At 46.1% G+C, this 17,871-nt stretch overlaps 1 protein-coding gene across 2 annotated transcripts in view; it reads right to left on the reverse strand.

Moving 5' to 3' along the window:
• SLC10A7 (solute carrier family 10 member 7) overlaps positions 1-17,871 on the reverse strand; it is a 279,118-nt gene that overhangs the window by 23,338 nt on the left and 237,909 nt on the right. For both annotated transcript variants that reach the window (XM_043971561.1, XM_043971560.1), the window contains one exon: positions 11,605-11,678. In XM_043971561.1, coding sequence (XP_043827496.1) covers positions 11,605-11,678 — 74 coding nt within the window. The remainder of the gene's footprint in view (positions 1-11,604; positions 11,679-17,871) is intronic.

The following is a 17,871-nucleotide window of genomic DNA, read 5'->3' on the forward strand; positions in this document are numbered from 1 at the left end:
TCCAAACCCAGGGCTCCTATCTCTTGCACCCCCTAGCTGCCATGATGATGATGACAGGTAGCATTTACACAGTATTTCAAGGCTTCGCACCTATCTCCTTGGATTTTCACAATAATCCTGTGAGGCAGGTCCTATATTATTCCTATTTTACAGAGGAGGAAACTGAGGGCTGAGAGAACTTGAAAGGACTTGCCCAGGGTCACACAAGTATTAAGTGACTGGGGGCTGGATTTGAACTTAGAGCTTCTTGACTCCTAGTCCTACCCACTGTACCACCTGGCCATAAGGGGTATTCTTTGGACTGAGCAGTTACTAAGGTCTCTTCTAAATCTAAAATTCTGTGATTTGATGACTCTGGAAAAAATAGTGTGGGCTGGTCATTTTAGTTATTGACTCACAAGGATGGGTTAGAGTTCCGAGTCATTTTGACATCAAATAAACTATGTATCAGTGACTTCCTTTCATAGCACATTTATAGGGAAGGCCATACCAAGCAGAGGATTAGGTGAGGGTGGCTGCACTTTAAAACCCAGCTTTAGGGAAGCTAAACACAAGATTTACCACCACTACCTCCACTGACTGTCTCCTCCTCCTCTTCCTCCCTCCCTCTCTTCTTCCCTCTCTTCTTCCCTTCCTTCCTCCCTCTCTCCCTCCCTCCCTTCCTTCCCTCTTCCTTCTCCTCTTCCTTCTTCCTTCTTTTCCTTCCCCTTCTCCTCTTCTTTTTCTTCTTCCTCCTTCCCCCCACAAGTCTTGCTGCCTGCCACAGCATCATCACACAAGCCCCAGCCCTCTTGTTTCAAGCGAGGCAACGTTCCAAAGCCTCTGCCGTACTGGGACGTGGGGGTCTCTTGAGTTGTGTCCAACATCCCATCTCCCCCAGGGTAACTTGTCAGCAGCCTGCTGAGTGCAGTTGGAGTTTAAAAAAGTCGACAGCCCCCCTCTTTCCTTCCTGGCTTGGGGTTGTTTTGATGGTGCCATAGGAAGGGATGGGGAGGGCTGGTGTGCACCCACATTTTGCAGCCAGGGGTATGCACGCTCTTATTCTAAAGAGGCAGGGAAGCTGCTGTCATGCAAAATCCCTGCAATGTGGTTCTGAGTGTCTGATTCCAATTAAGGAACTTCTGGAAGAGACACGAGCAAATAAATAATTGGAGAGGATGCAAGTCTGAGATGACAATGGTTATTCATCGATCTCTGTTTGCAAGTCGAGATTGAGAGATGTAAACTTCAAGGGATGAGATCTCCTGGGTGAAATCCTTCAGTTCAAACCCGGTAAACGAACTGTTGTTCTCTGATGCGCACTTTAGTACTGCTGGAGGCAAACTTTCTAAAGTATTAATAACCACTCCGTGGCTGCAGAGCATGTGGAAAGAGAGAAGTGTGGGTAGCGAGCCTGGGCTGGCTCTCCTGGACACAGCTAAGGCCAAATCCAAAGGCATATGCTGTGGGACAAATGGAAAGGAGGATTCCCGCCATGTGAGGAGGCAGGGGACAGAGCCCAGTGAGCGAATCCTGACATGCCGAGAAAGGCAAAGGGGATAGAAAAGCTTGGCCTGGAGTGAGGAAGACCAGGATTCAAATCCAGCCTCAGCTGTGGTGACTGTGGGTAAGTCACCCTCTCTGAGCCTCAATTTCCTCATCTCTAAAACGAGAACAATAACAGCACCAACTTTATGGGGCTGGAGTGAGGATCAAAGGAGATAATGTCCCTCTGTAGACAGTCAAGGGCTACATAAAGGTCATCTGCTATTATTCCTGGGGTGGCTAGGTGGCATGGTGGACACACCAAACTGGCAGAAGATGGCGCAGTGGATAGAGCGCTGGGCCTGGAGTCAGGAAGACTCATCTTTTTGAGTTCAAATCTAGCGTCAGACACTTTCTAGCTGTGTGACCCTGGGCAAGTCACTTAACCCTGTTTGCCTCAGTTTCCTTGTCTATAAGATGATCTGGAGAAGGAAATGGCAAACCACTCTTGTGTCTTTGCCAAGAAAACCCCAAATGGGGTCACCAAGGAGTTAGACACAACCGAACCATAAGTTATTAATGGTCTTCAAAAAATGACTTCCTCTCCTTTATTGATTTCTACCAAAATGGAATTTGGGCCCTAAGCTCATTGGGTTGTTAGCTACCTAGATAGAAGCTACAACATTCAGTTCTCTGGAAATTCACCAGAGATATCTTTTCTGTGGCAACCTGAAATTGCCTCAGAGCTATTGTGTTTGAGTTTAAATAATTAAACTTTGTAGGTATAATCGTATGGTGTTATTAGAAACCTAAGCAAACTAGAGAAATCACCCGGGGTTAAGTTAGGATAATAGTAAGTCATGCACTGTGGAGTATGGAAACAAATGCCTGGTTTTTCAACAAGAGCAGCCGGCCTCAGATTTTGCTTGGCAACTTGACTTTGTCACTTGGACATTGACTCCTGCATTCTTCTGTAAATGAAGGAGCTGTGCGTGGGCTTCCTCAGGACACAGGGAGAACCCTTTCTCCAGCAGAGGCTACATGGCCACTTGTTGGTAGCTTGAAGAGGGGATGCTTTGGATTAGATGGCAGCTGAGGTCTTTTTCAACTCAAAAATCTGTCATTCTCTTCCTAGATAGTAAAAAATTTTGAGGGTCAAAGAATTGTAGAATGAGTTTATAGACCATTTTGAGCCAACTTTAGATGGGGCAACTGAGGCCCACAAATGTTTATTCACATAGTTAATTAAAAGTTCCTGACTCACTTTCCATAGAAAGAGGTCAACCAGTGTGGGAAGATGTGATGGTAAGTAATCAGACTTAATAGGTCCGGCCTGGAATCATGTCCTGCCTTTGGCCTGGTTCACTCATGGTTCAAATGGAAAAGTCAGTGTGATTGTGAAAAACTTGGGAAAATATTCCACCAGAGATGAAAGTGTGCAGAAGAATTCCTAGGTGGAGGGGGAGAAGCCTGATTTACCAGCATCATCTCTTGGGATTGAATGGAGAACATGGAGATGGGGGTGGAGGGCAGATGGATGGCAGCATTAGCCTATTATGATGATGAGGCATGAGGTGGAAGAGTTTCCTGAAACTTGCGATTGAATCCCACCATGAGACCAAGGGAAAGAATCTTTGCACTACCTACTTCCCAGAGTTCTTGTGAGAAAGTCTTTTTGCAAACCTTAAGACACTCTACAGACATGAATTGTCACTTTTATGCTTGGGGCTAAGGCTGGGCGTCTCCCTACCCTCCTCTGGAAGAAGTCTTCCAGACAAGGTTTTATTCACCCCTTAAATTCACCCAAGCTTCCCAACAGGGCTGCTTCTGGGAACATTCACTCAGAACTCCAGATACCCCGAGCAGTAACTCTTGGGCAGCCCAGCTTTCGATAACTAACAGAATCAAAGCTCAACAGTTTTCAATGCTCTGTTGAGCACAAATGCATCACTCAATGGACAGACTGACATTTCTCTTTTTATAACTGCACAGCCCAGAATGACACATGTATCAGCACTTCTGCTGCTGCCTGATGGTAAACTCTCCTAGACACAGAACTTTGGTGGCATCTTTAAGGATGCTGTCAAACTGCAGGGGCAGTTTGACATACTGCCACATTAATCTAAGAAAGACCCTTTACAGGACACGGCAGGATTGATGCCCCACCCAAAAGATGGATGTCTCTGTTCTACCATTACAGAGTACTTCCCTACTGTTTTAGTAGCTTCTTGGTTTTTTTTTTTGCTGGGCAATGAGGGTTAAGTGACTTGCCCAAGGTCACACGACTAGTAAGTATCAAGTGTCTGAGGCCGTATTTGAACTCAGATAATCCTGAATCAAGGGCCGATGCTTTATCCACTGTGCCACCTAGCTGCCCCTTTAGTAGCTTTATTGTTGAAACAGGCACTGAATCTTGTGGTACTCGGGAATGGAGGGCAGGAGGCCCAAAGGCTGGAAGGCCCTCTAAACAGTGGAGGGTAGCTCAGTGAGACATGGTTTGAAATACTCTTCCTTGCTATGTGGAAATGATTTTTAATCCACAGCTTGGATGGGAAAAAATGACTTTGTACAAATCCTCCCTCTTTGTACAGATGAGCTAAAGAGCTAAAGAGGGACAGAGAAGGGAAGCCACTTTTCCAAGGTAACCTGCTGGAGCCAGGATTCAAACTCAGATCTTCCAATGGCACTTCCTCCACTCCACCACCCCAATCTGTGTCTGCTTTGTAAAGTTTTGTGTGTGTTTTTTAAAATTAGATTCTATTTTTAAAATTAGATTAGAGGGCACTGAATCCAAGCTCCTGCGTTTGCAGATATGGAAACTGAGGCGCAGAGCAGTGGTGTGGACTTGCCCACAGTTTACAGTCAGTAAGGCGCCTGATCTGGGTTGGGACAGCAGCTCCCCTCACTCCAAGTCCACGGCAATCTGCACTATTCCGTACGTTGTCGCAGTCCTGGCCTTCAAAGGTGACCCAAAGAGCAAAGCCAATGAGAAACGAGGTAGAGGAGACTGAGCTCATAGGTGGCTCTCTCCACACAGTGCCCGGAGCAGAGACTTCACACCCATGAGCTATGAAGCCGCCCTCCACCCTCCGTGGGCATGTGGAAGCAGCCAAGCAGGCGGCAGTGGTGCTCCCGAGGACCGGCGGTCGTCAGGAGGGCCTCCTCCTCCCCCCAACGCGCTCCAGGGGAGCAGCTCCGAGTCAGGGTTTCCAGATGGATTCCACAGAGCCATAGCTCAATGTCATTTTCAATAGGAAGCCTCATAATTAAAGGTCAAATAGTCACTTCATCTGCAATCCATCAATAGACAAAGTCCTAATCCCAGGAACTAATCAATCAATGGCAAGTGTACTAATAAAAGCAATGAATCAGGGAGGGGCTGCATGTGTGTGCACGTGTCACACGCAAGCACGGCATACATGCGTCAGGGAGACTAAGGCTGGCAGAGTACCTCAGGGGCGGATGTGGGGTAACAAAGCTGGGGAAGTCCTCGGGTAAGAATTTACCTGTCTAGGTCACTAGCTGCGTTAACCAGCTATGTGGGGTGAGTTATTCTGAACCACAAATCCTAGACCAACTCCTCCACACGCATTCCACCTTCCAGCCAAAGGGGCCTCCTTTGCAACATTCTGCCATCATCTGCCCATGCCTGGAATGCACCCTCCAGCTCTGCCCCCCAAATTCCCTAGCTTCCACAGAAGCACAGCGGATGTACGGCATCAACTCTTCCTTTGCTGATGTCAGTAGTGCGTGTTTCCCTCCTTAGACTATAAGCTCTTTGAGGGCAGGGCTTGTTTCCCTTTTGGCTTTTTATCCCCAGCACTTAGCCCAACGTCTGGCCCACAGGAGGTGACCGTTGAATTGACAGGAAACAAACTCGGTTCATGGGATCATAAGGCTACCACTGGTGCGTCTCATTCATGGAAGTACTTCCAAATTTACACATACACTGTAGGAAATCCCAACCTGGAGGTGATGGGAGAGGAGAAGGAAGAAAGCTTTGGAAGCTAGGATTGGTCACATTTTGATCCCCCTAGATGTTTTCTTCCACTGACTTTGGAATGTTAGTTGTACCTTTCTTAAAAAAAAAAAGCAAGAAGGTAGCGAGGTGGTGCAATGATTGAATGATGCATCTGTAGTTAGTAAGACACGGGTTCAAATTCTGTCTCAGGTTCTTATTAGCTGTATAGCCCTGCACAAGTCATTTAATCTGTCTACTTCAGTTTCCTTATCTGTAAATGGTGACTATGATAGTATCTACCTCCTAGGGTTGTTGTGAGGATAAAATGAGAAAACACTGAAGTGCTTCATGAACCTTATAAACACTATATAAACTATTAATATGACTTCTCTGGTCAAGTCAGGGACAGAAAGCACTATATAAATGCTAATTACTACCACCACCACCACCACCACCACCACCACCACCACCACCACCACCAGAAAGTACAGGCAAAGCTGACTTTAGGGTCAGGAAGACCTGGGTTCAAATGCTGCCTCTGACACCTGCTAGCTCTCTCCATGTTAAGTTAGTTACAGCTTCTGAGTCTCAGGCGTCTCCCTAATGTTTATCTACTCAATTATCAATAGGTAAATGGAAGGAGACCCCACCCCAGAAAAACCAAAACCTGAGAGCCTGAGGAAACTTCAGAGATCATCTAATGGAACCTAAGCCTTTCATTTGAACAAATGAGGCCCAGAGGGATGAACCACAACAAACACCTATCTATGACATGTGGCAAGAATGAACAGAACTCCTCTCCCCCCCCCCCCCCCCCCCAGCCCAGCATTCTGGGTGGTTGGGTGGCCTCTCTCTGGTGCAGTGATGGGAGGACATGGATGGAAGTTGCACAGGACAGGTAGGCAGGGAGGGTGGCTGAGTAGTTTGATCAATGTAAGGAATGCCCACATCAGGGAGATCCCAGATTCTCTGGCATTCTGGACTACAAAGGGCAGAATACTGTGCTTGGCATTCAGGGAGATACAAAGTTTCTTCCCTCCTAGAACGAAGACCCTGATGGAGACAGCCCAAGACCCTGAGCCCAAGAGTGTTGGCAATATCAGTGCTTCAAAGGCCACTAGCCCTACTTGTAGCCATCCTAGAGGGGAGCCAGTGCTGTGAAGAAAGGACTACTTGCTTTCCTCGCCAAAACCACCAGGCAGGTAAGTCCAAGAGCCCTGGAAGTGACCGTGCCCTACGATCACCAGTCCTGATTCCAGCCCAGCTGGAGCTGCCTTCCTGGGAAGCAATCCCCAGGGACATGGCATCTGGCAGATGCTTCTATCGATGCCAGAGCCCCTGCCTCCTCAGCAGTCACAGCTACTGAGGACCTGGGAAACACAGCTCTTGTCACCAGAGTCCTTGGCTCTGCCCAATGGTTTGACATTAGAAATGAATGTGATTACAGGTAGAAATGACGTGCAAGACCAAGCAGTATCATCTGTTTTGCTGCTGTAGCCCCAGGACCAGGGGACGTTTCCACCTGACTCAATGCTGAAACCTCCTACGTATTTCTTCCATTAGGAAGGGGTTTCCTTGAGGTCAGGGACTGCTTTATTTTTAAATCTGCATCTCTAACATTTAGTGTAGTGCTTTGCACATAGAACTTCTTCTCTCCCTCCCTCCCTCCCTCCCAGGACAGGCAGATTAGTAATGACAAAGGTCTAACTAGAATCCAGATCTCCTGACTCTGAATTTAGTGTTCTTCCCTCTATGCCAGGTTGCCTTTCTTTCGCTGCTATTTAAAACAAAAAATTGTATGGATGCCCTTATCTTGATGTGAAGGAAATAGTGGAGAGAGGAGACTGAATGCAGCCCTTTCATGAAAGGGGCAACTATGCTGGGGGCACTGCAGAGCAGGGTTGTGTGTTTCTTTTATGGTCCAAGGAGCCATCTTGTCCTCAGTGTTAATTTCCACTGGTTTGGGCCAACTTCTTTCCCATAACAACCGAATGCTCTGATCCCTGGTGTTTGGGGGAAGACAAGGAGGGTAAACACGACTACTGTTATTTGAGGTTGGCTGGACCGTTTTCTGGAATTTGAGTCCCCCACACTTATTGTACCATCCTGTAATTTCCATGCAGACAAAGTCTCTAACAGAATAATTACTAGTCTACAGGCATCGTGATTGGCATGGCATCCTCCTTACCCATCATTCCCGCTCAGCTGCTATGGGATCAGGATCAGACCTTGTGTGAGTTGACTTTGTAAATCACAAAGCTTTGGTGAGGTTCAGTCCTTTGCCAGGTGGAATATGTAGGACACTCTTAAGATTAAAGCTCTTGTTTCTATCTGCCCAAGGGGATGGATCCAGGTTGCCGTGGTGACTGCAGTGGGAATGGTGAATGCCTGGAGCGAGGGTTGCTGTGGACAGCAGATATCATGGTACTTACAGGGCTGACAGCTAGTAAATGCAGGAACCCCAAGGGAAAGTAAATCAGGTGGGATTCCAAAAACCTCTGAGAGCTTTACTACAAAAGCTTCTTACATACTGTACTAGTAGTCTGATTCCGAACCAGCAACAGTGGGTATTTCAAATACTAACTCAAACCCTGGTGAGCCCAACTCTTTCTAGCAATAAAGTCAAAAACAAAACAAAAACATCTCCCTACTTTCATCTGATTTCCAAGAATGATCTTTCAGGTGGCAGCTGAGGCTGAAGTGGAAGAGCAGGGTTTTGAGCAGGGGTTTAGAAAAACAAAAACTGATAGGGAGTTTGGGTCACTGGGCATTCAGAGAGCAGCCAGGATTCCATGGTAGTGACCTCCCAAGCAGGATGCTTTTTTGTTTGTTTGTTTGTTTTTGGCAGGGCAATGAGGGTTAAGTGACTTGCCCAGGGTCACACAGCTAGTAAGTGTAGTAAGTGTCAAGTGTCTGAGATCAGATTTGAACTCAGGTCCTCCTGAATCCAGGGCTGGTACTCTATCCACTTTGCCACCTAGCTGCCCCCTTTTGTTTTGTTTTAAAGAAAGTTTTATTGAAGCCTATTGGCACCACAGTCATTTTGTGATATTTCTACTCCCACCCACCCCTGGCCCCTCCATGAACTGCACCTACACAGTTAAGCAAGAAGAACTGATCCAGCGAACTTCTCTGACAACAGATGCGGTATTCAGCTTTTACAGTCTCCCCCTCCACAAACAGGACTTCGTTATTCATTCATTCATTCAATTATTTTTAGTCAGGATAGATAGGTCCTGGCATATAAGAACATCATAAAATTGATTTTTCTTGGGACTTTTAGATTTCCGCCTTTTTTTTTCAGCCCAAGTCAATCTCATTGGATTCCTCAGGTTTCAAAGGTGGGTGCCAGTTTGCGGTTGGCACAGCAGAAGCCCTGGCTTGGGCATAAGGACACAAGTTCCCTTGATATTTGCACGGGCTCCTTTCAACAGCAGTTGTGCTTGTATGGAGGGCGGCTGGTCATGCTTGGTCTCAGGACTTAATACCTTTAGGACATTTGGGTGCCACAGAACAGACTCACTTCCCTGAGGTCAATGATGAAGAGAGAATTAGGAAGAGCCTTACCTGTCAGGTGAAAACATGGGGGGCAAAGGGAAGGGATCCGGGGCTACTTAATTTGGTGATGATGAGGGTATACTTGAAAGGCTGGCAGTTCTCATCACCCAGGCTTTCATAGCTAGAAGGGCCCTTAGGGTTCACCCAGGTCATGACGAGGACAAGCCGCAAAGCACCAAAGACACGCCGCTCTAGAACTGCAGGACGCTCAGAGACCGTCTAGTCTAGTCTGACCCCTTCCTTTTACAGATGGGGAAACTGAGGCTCGGGGAGGTTAGGTACAAAGTGGCAGAGGCGGAATTTGAACCCAGGTCCTCTCGTTGTAAATGCATGGTTCTGCCCACCATACCGAAGTGCCTCCTGTTCAGTGGAAACTCCTGGGCTGGAGATTCCGAGGGCGTTCTCTTTGAAAAGGGGGTTTTAGTTGACATCTCTCTCTGTGCAGCTGATGAAGCATTTGCAGATGACACCAAATCATCAACAGCTGCTCTCTGAATCCTGATCAGTCACTTGTCTGTGACACCGTGGCTGGGTCCTAGGGGGTCTCCCGGTCACACGGCGAGTGTCAAAGAGGGCACTCCAACCCAGGCTGTCCTGATTCCCAGGCCCCTTACAATGAGCGTGGGACCCTCATTGAGATAGATCTTGTGGGAACATAAGGTAAAACACAGAAGCTTGAATGTGGGCCAGAGAATCGCCCTTCCCCTTAGAATCCACTTTTGCCTGTTCCCTTTTCTGTGGTCGTTAAGTGCCAACCAGCTTGGGTTAATGAATTTATTGGGCAGGGGCTATTTGCTTTCTTTGTATGTCCAGTGCTTAGCACAGTACTCTGCACTATAAGTGCTCATTGATTAGCTGAGTAACCTTGTAAGTCTTTGAGTAAGGGTGAAGTTAAGGAGGTGTCTAACCTAACTCTGCATTATCCCCGGCACCTAGTGGGGCAACGCTGCCGGCTCCAAATAAGAATGATATGCCGAGAAGGCAGATCAGGCACACATGTATTCTACGGATGGCATTACTGGTCACAGGGACGTCTGGGCTCCGAGAGACTCCTACACTTGACAGGACATGGCCTCTGCCTTGTGCTTTCCAATGGATCCTAATTTAGTCCTCTCTAGCTTCCGGCCCATGTTATACATGTTAAACACCGCCCCCCCCACCCCGCCCCCAGCTCCCACTGAAACAGGACTAGGGAGCGAGCTGAGCTTGGGTCCAAAGTGGTTCAGGCGTTGGAATATGAAGCCTGATAACAGCTTATGGTTTGAGAGAAGTTTTGAGGACCATTGTCCTCATTGAGGACTCATTGGCAAACAAGCCTCCCCTTGTCATTTTTTCCAACCCCTCCCTCTTCTCCCCAACAGGCCAGCCCTTCCTGCTGCAGGTTTCAGTCCTCTAGAGAGAAGATGCCAGTTATCTGGTCATAGAACAGTACGGTCTAGTGACTAGGGATGGAGGGTTGCTATGCAATGGGGGAAGACGAGGCCTTGGAAGAAGGATGAGAATGATTAACAACAGCTAAAGAGAAACTGAGCTATAGGAGAATGGGGAGCAAGGAGAAGGCTCCTGGCCCCATAATAAGGATCTGCAGGCGGTGGTTTGAGGGTAGGGTGAGGCGGGGCTGAACAGTGACAGTAACAGAGGGACTGAATAGTATAACGCCTGTGTCCTTAATAGGGAAGGAAGAGCTGCATATGATGGTAGATAGGCACTGGACTTAGCCATGAAGACATAGGTTCATTTCCTTAGACTCTTACTAACCAGTGTGATCCTGGGCTCATTGCTCACCCTCTCTGGTCCTCATCTGCCTCTCTGTAGAAATGAGAGAGCAGAACTGGTGGGTCTCTCAGGTCCCTCCCCAGCTCACCAACAGAGAGACTGATCAGCATGACCTCTGTTTTGGGGAGGACATTCTGCTCTGGCTTCAACTTCTTACTATCTTTGTGAGCTGGCACAGGGATCAGCCAATGACATCCTAATCACTCCTCTGCCTGCAGATACCTTCCTCTCTTTCACTCTCCCACTTTTCAACAACCTTCCATTGCTGTCTTAGAACCTAAGCTTCTTGAAAGCAGGAACTATTTTTCTTTTTGTTTGTATTTAGATTCTCCAGCACTTAGCACAGAGCCTGACGCATAGGAGGTGCTAATAAATTCCTGATTCTATCTTTCTAAGCACATCAACTGTCTTTCTATACATATATAGGTTCTAAAATGCTTGATCTACCCTTCTAAGCACTCACAGTACAATCTCAATCTCTCTCTCTCTCTCCTTTCTTTCCCAGGCACACTGGGCTAAGTGCTGTGGATATCTGAAACAAAAAAATACTGTCCCTGGCCTCAAGAGGCTTACAGTCTCCACGGGTAAGTCACTTTTCATTCACTGGGTTCTAGCACTGCTATGGCAGAACACCTAGCCAAACTGATTCTGCTTTAGTTAAATACATCTTCTACAACTCTGTTTGTCAACCAGCTGGGCATTCCATTGTTCTTTAAACAAGATAGTGGACAATCCCAAGTTTCTTCCAAGTGGTTTTCCTTCTCACCCTTTGAATTCTAAATGAATGTGGTTTTGTCAATGAGGCTGACATTAAATATTGTTCCTTAGGGCTCAAATTTACTTACCCAATGTGAGTGATTTGTGTGTAGAGCAGAAAATGATAGCAACAGTGTCTGCTGGTGTGAAACCCAAATTTTTCCTAGGAGCAAGAAGAAAAAAACAACACATACATTACCAACACTTTTATTCGAAGCTTACTTAACTAACACATTCTAGGTCAAACATCCCAGTGGGAGTACCCACTTTTATGTCATTGTCATTTAGCTCAATTTTAGTGACAGAAGGCATCCTAAGTGGAAATACGAAGCATTGTGTAACTATTTTTAAAGGAGAGAATCCTATCTGTAAAGGCAGTTGGTGGTGCAGGGGATAGAGTGCTGGGCCCAGAGTCAGCAGCATCCAAGTTCATATATGGCCTTAGATATCTACTGGCTTTGTGACCATGGACAAGTCACTTAAAAAAAAAAATCTCTCCTTGCCTCAGTTTCCTAAACTGTGAAATGGAGATAATAATAACACCTACCTCCCAGGGTTGTTGTGAGGCTCAAATGAGCTAATATTTGTTTAAAAAACAAAAAGAAAGCCCTTAGCACAGTATCTGACTCTTAGTAGGCTCTATATAAATGCTTGGTCCTTCTCTTATCCTTCTCTCTATGCTATGGGGGATATACTACATTTTAGTTACATAGCTCAAATGCTACACTGGTACCAGTACAAGATAAATGAAATAAGAAGAAGGCCTCTAGAGTACACAGTAAAATGCAGTGATGTAACCACAGAGATGAGTTGGCACCGATGGAATGCACACAGGATGGTGATCTGCACCACTGGATGGACTTCTGGTGCTGATGAAAGTCTACTATTCAATTGACATTGTATTAAATGTCTCACTGGTTGTAAGGTGAGATACAGGGGGTAACAGATGGATGGAGGGATGGGCTTTGAGACAGAAAGATCTGAATGCTAATGCCCCAACACACAGGGTAGATGATCTGTCAACTTATCTCTTGGTTGCCCTGGCATCTTCTAAGGCTATAAGCTATAGAGGAGTGTCCCTAATGCTGAGTGGTGTCGGAAGGCATCAAACACTAGTAAGGCTGGAAATCACTCCTGGGCCAAGATTTATTAGTATTTTTAAATTGGCTGGCTAGGAGCTCAGGGAGTTTATATTCTACCGAAACAAATCATCACACTCGAGATCTCAATCCATCAGCTGTCACCCAAGATTCCCTGGCTATTTAGCTGGTGGTCAGCAGGTATTCAGAGCAATGCACTGTTGAAAGTCTTTTGGGTTAATGGGCCATTCAAAGCCAGAGACCTGAGTCAACCCATCTCTAAAAGGGTTCCCGTTCAGGGAGCAGCAACATGACCTCATGACAAAAACGGGGGGAAATCTACCTTCGGGGAAATACACTGCATTAAACAATGCTTTATGGACTGCACGCTTATTAAATGATGAATGATGAAGAGAGGGAGCCAGAGGGTTGACCTCGACTGTGGACCACTCTGGCTGTGGGAAAATAGGCAAATCACTTAAACTCCCCGTGTCCCACTCTCAACTCTGTGAGACCCATTGGAAGAAACTGCTTCATCAGAGAATAGGTCTTCGTCACAGGGAATTCCTTATAAAATCACAGGTCTAGACCAAAAATATAAAATAACCCCCCGCAAAGACCAAGTCTTAAATATGAATAAGGCAGGGCAGCTAGGTGGTGCAGTGGATAAGGCACAGGCCCTGAATCCAGGAGGACCTGAGTTCAAATCCAGCCTCAGACACTTGACACTTACTAGCTGTGTGACCCTGGGCAAGTCACTTAACCCCCATTGCCCCACTAAAAAAAAAATATGAATATGGGGCAATGTTATATAGGGAGGGGAGGATACCATCATCTGGTTTCCCACAATGCTGTAGATTAAAAGCTTTGATAGAAAGTCAAACAATTTAGAATAGGGATCATTCACCCTACTGGGTTCCCTATCACTCCTCTAGGGGAGATATGTGGCCCACCTTCCAAAGAGCTCCTATATATAAAAGCCCTATGAAAAGGACAAAACAATCAGTAAAATCAAAATGGCGAGGCTGCTACCGGCCATAAGTATAACCTCATTCAGACACACTCCATTTACACCAGCCCAGATGAGAGGATCGATCCAATTTTTAAAGACCCCTGGAGAAAGGCACTCTACCATTTCCCTCTATAGCTAATTTCCACCCTGGACAGCATAGAGTATCGGGGACGTCTTCCTTGTATATAAAGTAGATTCTTCATGCTCCATCCAGTACATCTGACCCCCATTTTCTCCTGAGATGTCCTTGGTGGAGGAAGAGACCATCTTGTTCTCATTCCAGCTCAGCCATTTACTAGCTGTGTGACCTTGGGCAAATCACTTTACCCCTCCAGGTCTCAATTTCCTCATCCATAAAAGAATAGGGTTGAAGTAGATGACCCCATAGCACTGTCTCCAGGATCCTTTGATCCTCCTGGTGAGGGCCCTTCTGATAGATAACACCTGGATTTAGATGACCCTTCTTATTCTCCCTTCCAAATGATTCATCCGAGTTAGTTTTTCATCAACAACCTTATTTTTAATTGCCTTTTTGGTTCACCTCTGACTCCCTCCTGTGTGGCATCTCTCAGTAGTGGAGTCCTCAGAAATGCTGGACTTGCAGAGAATGGAACTTCAAAACCTGCCTCTCACCTTGGTTAGGTGTGTGTGTGTGTGTGAGTGAGTGAGTGAGTGAGTGAGAGAGAGACAGACAGACAGACAGACAGACAGACCAACCACGGGCACATCTTTACATTTCTCTTAGCCTCAGTTTCCTTATGTGTAATCATACCCACAGCCAGTAGCTGATAGGGCTATTAGGAGATTCCAAAGAAATCACGGATCTGAAGCATTTCCTAAGCCTTAAAGCGCTAAATAAATGTTTAATGTTCTTACCAAGTACGAAGTCCCTCCCAACCACTATACCCTGAAATTCTAAGCTTGCTGGGGCACTTCTCTGCATTTGGAGGCAAAGGACCCAAGTACAAATCCCAGGCTCTGCTGCTTGCTACCCTGTGTCACCTGGGCCAAGTCACTTTACTTGTCTTGACCTCAGTTTCCTCATCTGTAAAATAGGGGGTTCAATGAGATGGCATTTACAGTCACATTTATGTCGTGCCGATCTACTGACTCCCTAAAGCGATATGCAGGCCACTGCTGGGCCGTGGGCTTGGATGGGCTTGGAGTCAAGAAGAAATGGGTTTAAACCCTCCCTCTGATACTCGATGCCTGAGGATGGCGAGTTACTTTCCTCTCTGAGTCTCAATATTTGTATGTGCCTAGTGAAAATTATCATACGAGGAGAGCAAACTCAAAGGGCCAGAAAGGTGAAATACAAAGTGCTCTGCAAAATCAAAAGCCCCGTATGAATGTTAACTATTGTCATTACCTTACTATGAAGAATAATCCCTTCTAGAAATGCCAGCTATGATAGTGCTATGACTGCTACTAATACCAATACCTTATACTTTTAGAGTTCGGTAGAGTGACCGATCCCCACCCACTCCCCATTCCCAGGCCGATGAATTGCCTGGGGCTAACCAATCTTTGTCAGTTCAAGACTCTTGATAGACTTATGGATCTCCCCCAAACAAACTAGGCCTTCCCAAAGATTCCTCACCTTACTCCCCGGACTTTATGTTATTATGTAAAAGGTTCCATTTACATTAAGTAGTTTCTATTGAGAGTTAAGTAGCTTCTACTCTTAACTCAAGAGCAGTCTTATAGCTCCCTTTTTTCTTTTTTTTTTTGGCCAGGCAATGGGCTGGTGTGCTTTATCCACTGCACCACCTCGCTGCCTTTGTAGTTCCTTTTGTTAAAGGTTCATTTACATTAAGTAGTTTCTATACAGTCTCATTTGTCCCTTTGTTCTGTTACCCCTTATAAACCCTGTCCTCAGTTCCCATCTTTTTTCCCTCGCTTTCGGATATGGGAGCTCAGGAAGAGATTAGGGCTGATTAGAGGTTTGGAAATCACCTGCATAGGGATGAACACTGAACAGCATAAGGGGAGAAGAGAGGAAGGCCAGGGCAGAGCACTGGGAGACGCCCATGCCCATAGGGAGCAGGTATGATACAGATGAAGAGCCAGCAAAGGAGACTGAGCCAGAGTAGTTACAGAGGGAGGACAGGTACCGGGCCAGGATCATGAAAACCTAGAGAAGATAAAGGAGCCAAGAAAAGAGGGTGGCCAACAGTGTCAGAAACTGCAGAGAAGTCAGAAAGGATGAGGAAAATGGAAAAAGAGGCGGGGGGGGGGGGGGGCCGGGCATGGTAATGAAGAGAGCACACTGGAGAGCTTGGTTCCAGCTGAATGATGAGGTGAGAAGACAGGCTGCAAGATTAGAAGAGAGTGAGGACAAGAGTTAGAGGCACCTAATGAAGATGGCTTTTTCAAGGAATTTGCCTTAAGAGGGAAGGAAAGCTATAGTAAAATAGCTTGTGAAGATGGAGGGATCCAGTGAGGGCTGTACACAAGTCAACATTTAAAAATTACAAGCAAAAAACCCCAAAACTCACCACTATTCAACACAACTAAAAGAAAGACCTTTCTCTATATTGAGGGCTGCTTCTATCAAGTAGGAACGCTCTTTTAAAAAACCCCTCCACTAAAGCAAACTATGGTTCATCCTTGATTTAGTAGCCAAGTCTGGGAGAGATCGCTGAGGCACAAAGGATAAGGGACTTGCCCAGTCACACAGTATTAGGGGTAGGATGTGAACCCACGTGCTTCTGACTCAAATCCCACCACTGCCCACCCCTCCGTGTTGCCTTTCATATTAAAACACACAGCAAGAAAACAGTCTCCACCACATAAATGCATTTAAGTGCTAGAAGATGCTACTTAGTACTTGCGAACCTTAAGCAGGTAATTTCTCCTAAGTATTAACTACCTCCTTTGTAAAATGAGAGGCTTGAACTAGGCGACTTCTGAGCTCCCTTCTGCCTCTAACGGCTATGGTCTTATTTATTTATTTTTTGGTGTGAGGCAATGGAGGTTAAGTGACTTGCCCAGGGTCACACAGTGTTAAGTGTTGGAGGCCGGATTTGAACTCAGGTCCTCCTGACTCCAGGGCTGGTGCTTTATCTACTGCACCACCTAGCTGCCCCACATCTATGGTCTTATGACTAAGACCTTGGCTCTGGAGATGTCTCCCAAGGAGGGAGTGAGGCTGGTGACCTTGCCCAGCCCTCCCCCAACTTAAATCCAATTCACTGAAGATCAGGACATCACCTCCCGATGTCACGGTAGGCTTTGAGAACAAAGGACGAACAGCAACAACGATAACAACGGACAATGACCACGACGATGATGACAACAGCAGCACCTTGGTAGGGAATGATCATTCCCCATGCCTGTTCCCCTCACTTCTGACTCTTGGCTTCCCTCAAGACTCAGCTCAAATCCTACCTTTTGCAAGAGGCCTTTTCCCCATCTCCCCCACTGCCAGGCCCTTTCCTCTTAGATGAGCTCCCTTTTACACTGTATCTACTTTGTATATGCCTTTGGGGCATGAGAATGTGTCACTTCAGGGCAGAGACTGGTTTTTGCCTTTCTTTGTAACCCCAGTATTTAGCAAAGAGACAGGCATGTAAGTGCTCAATAAATGCCTGCTGAGTGACCGAACATGCTAACAATAAGAAAAACCAAACACCAGAACATTGTAAAACACCCCCGCCATATTACTAACAGTAAATAATCATTGTTTCTAGGTGTTAACATTTCTTCTGTCCATTTCCATACACACTTTCTCCTGAAACTAATTTGTTTGGTGGCTCTTTTTTCTCCAACTTGATCTAACATTGAATTTTTAGTTATTCCTTTAAAAAAATTTTTTTGTTTTTTGCGGGGCAATGAGGGTTAAGTGACTTGACCAGGGTCACACAGATAGTAAGTGTCAAGTGTCTGAGCCTGCATTTGAACTCAGGTCCTCCTGAATCCAGGGCTAGTGCTTTATCCACAGTGCCACCTAGCCGCCTTAATCATTCCTTTAGAACCACTGTTCTTTGGATTACTCGGATTTTCCATTCATGAATGTATTTTCCTTTTCTTCCTTCTCTCTCTCTCTCTCTCTCTCTCTCCTCTTCTCTTCTATGCCTGTTCCTTCTCATATTCTGAATTTCTGAACCAGGACTTTTGTGATCTGTTTTGTCTTTCTCAGCTGTATGCTCCAAGAGACATATGTCCTATGTTTTTACTCCCCTGCAGAATGTTCTCCTGTATTTTCCCTCACACTTCTTTTGTTTTCACTCATTTTTATATCCACAGACTCACAATTACAGACC

The sequence above is a fragment of the Dromiciops gliroides genome, chromosome 6 (genome assembly GCF_019393635.1).
Source record: "Dromiciops gliroides isolate mDroGli1 chromosome 6, mDroGli1.pri, whole genome shotgun sequence".
NCBI classification, from domain to species: Eukaryota; Metazoa; Chordata; class Mammalia; order Microbiotheria; family Microbiotheriidae; genus Dromiciops; species Dromiciops gliroides.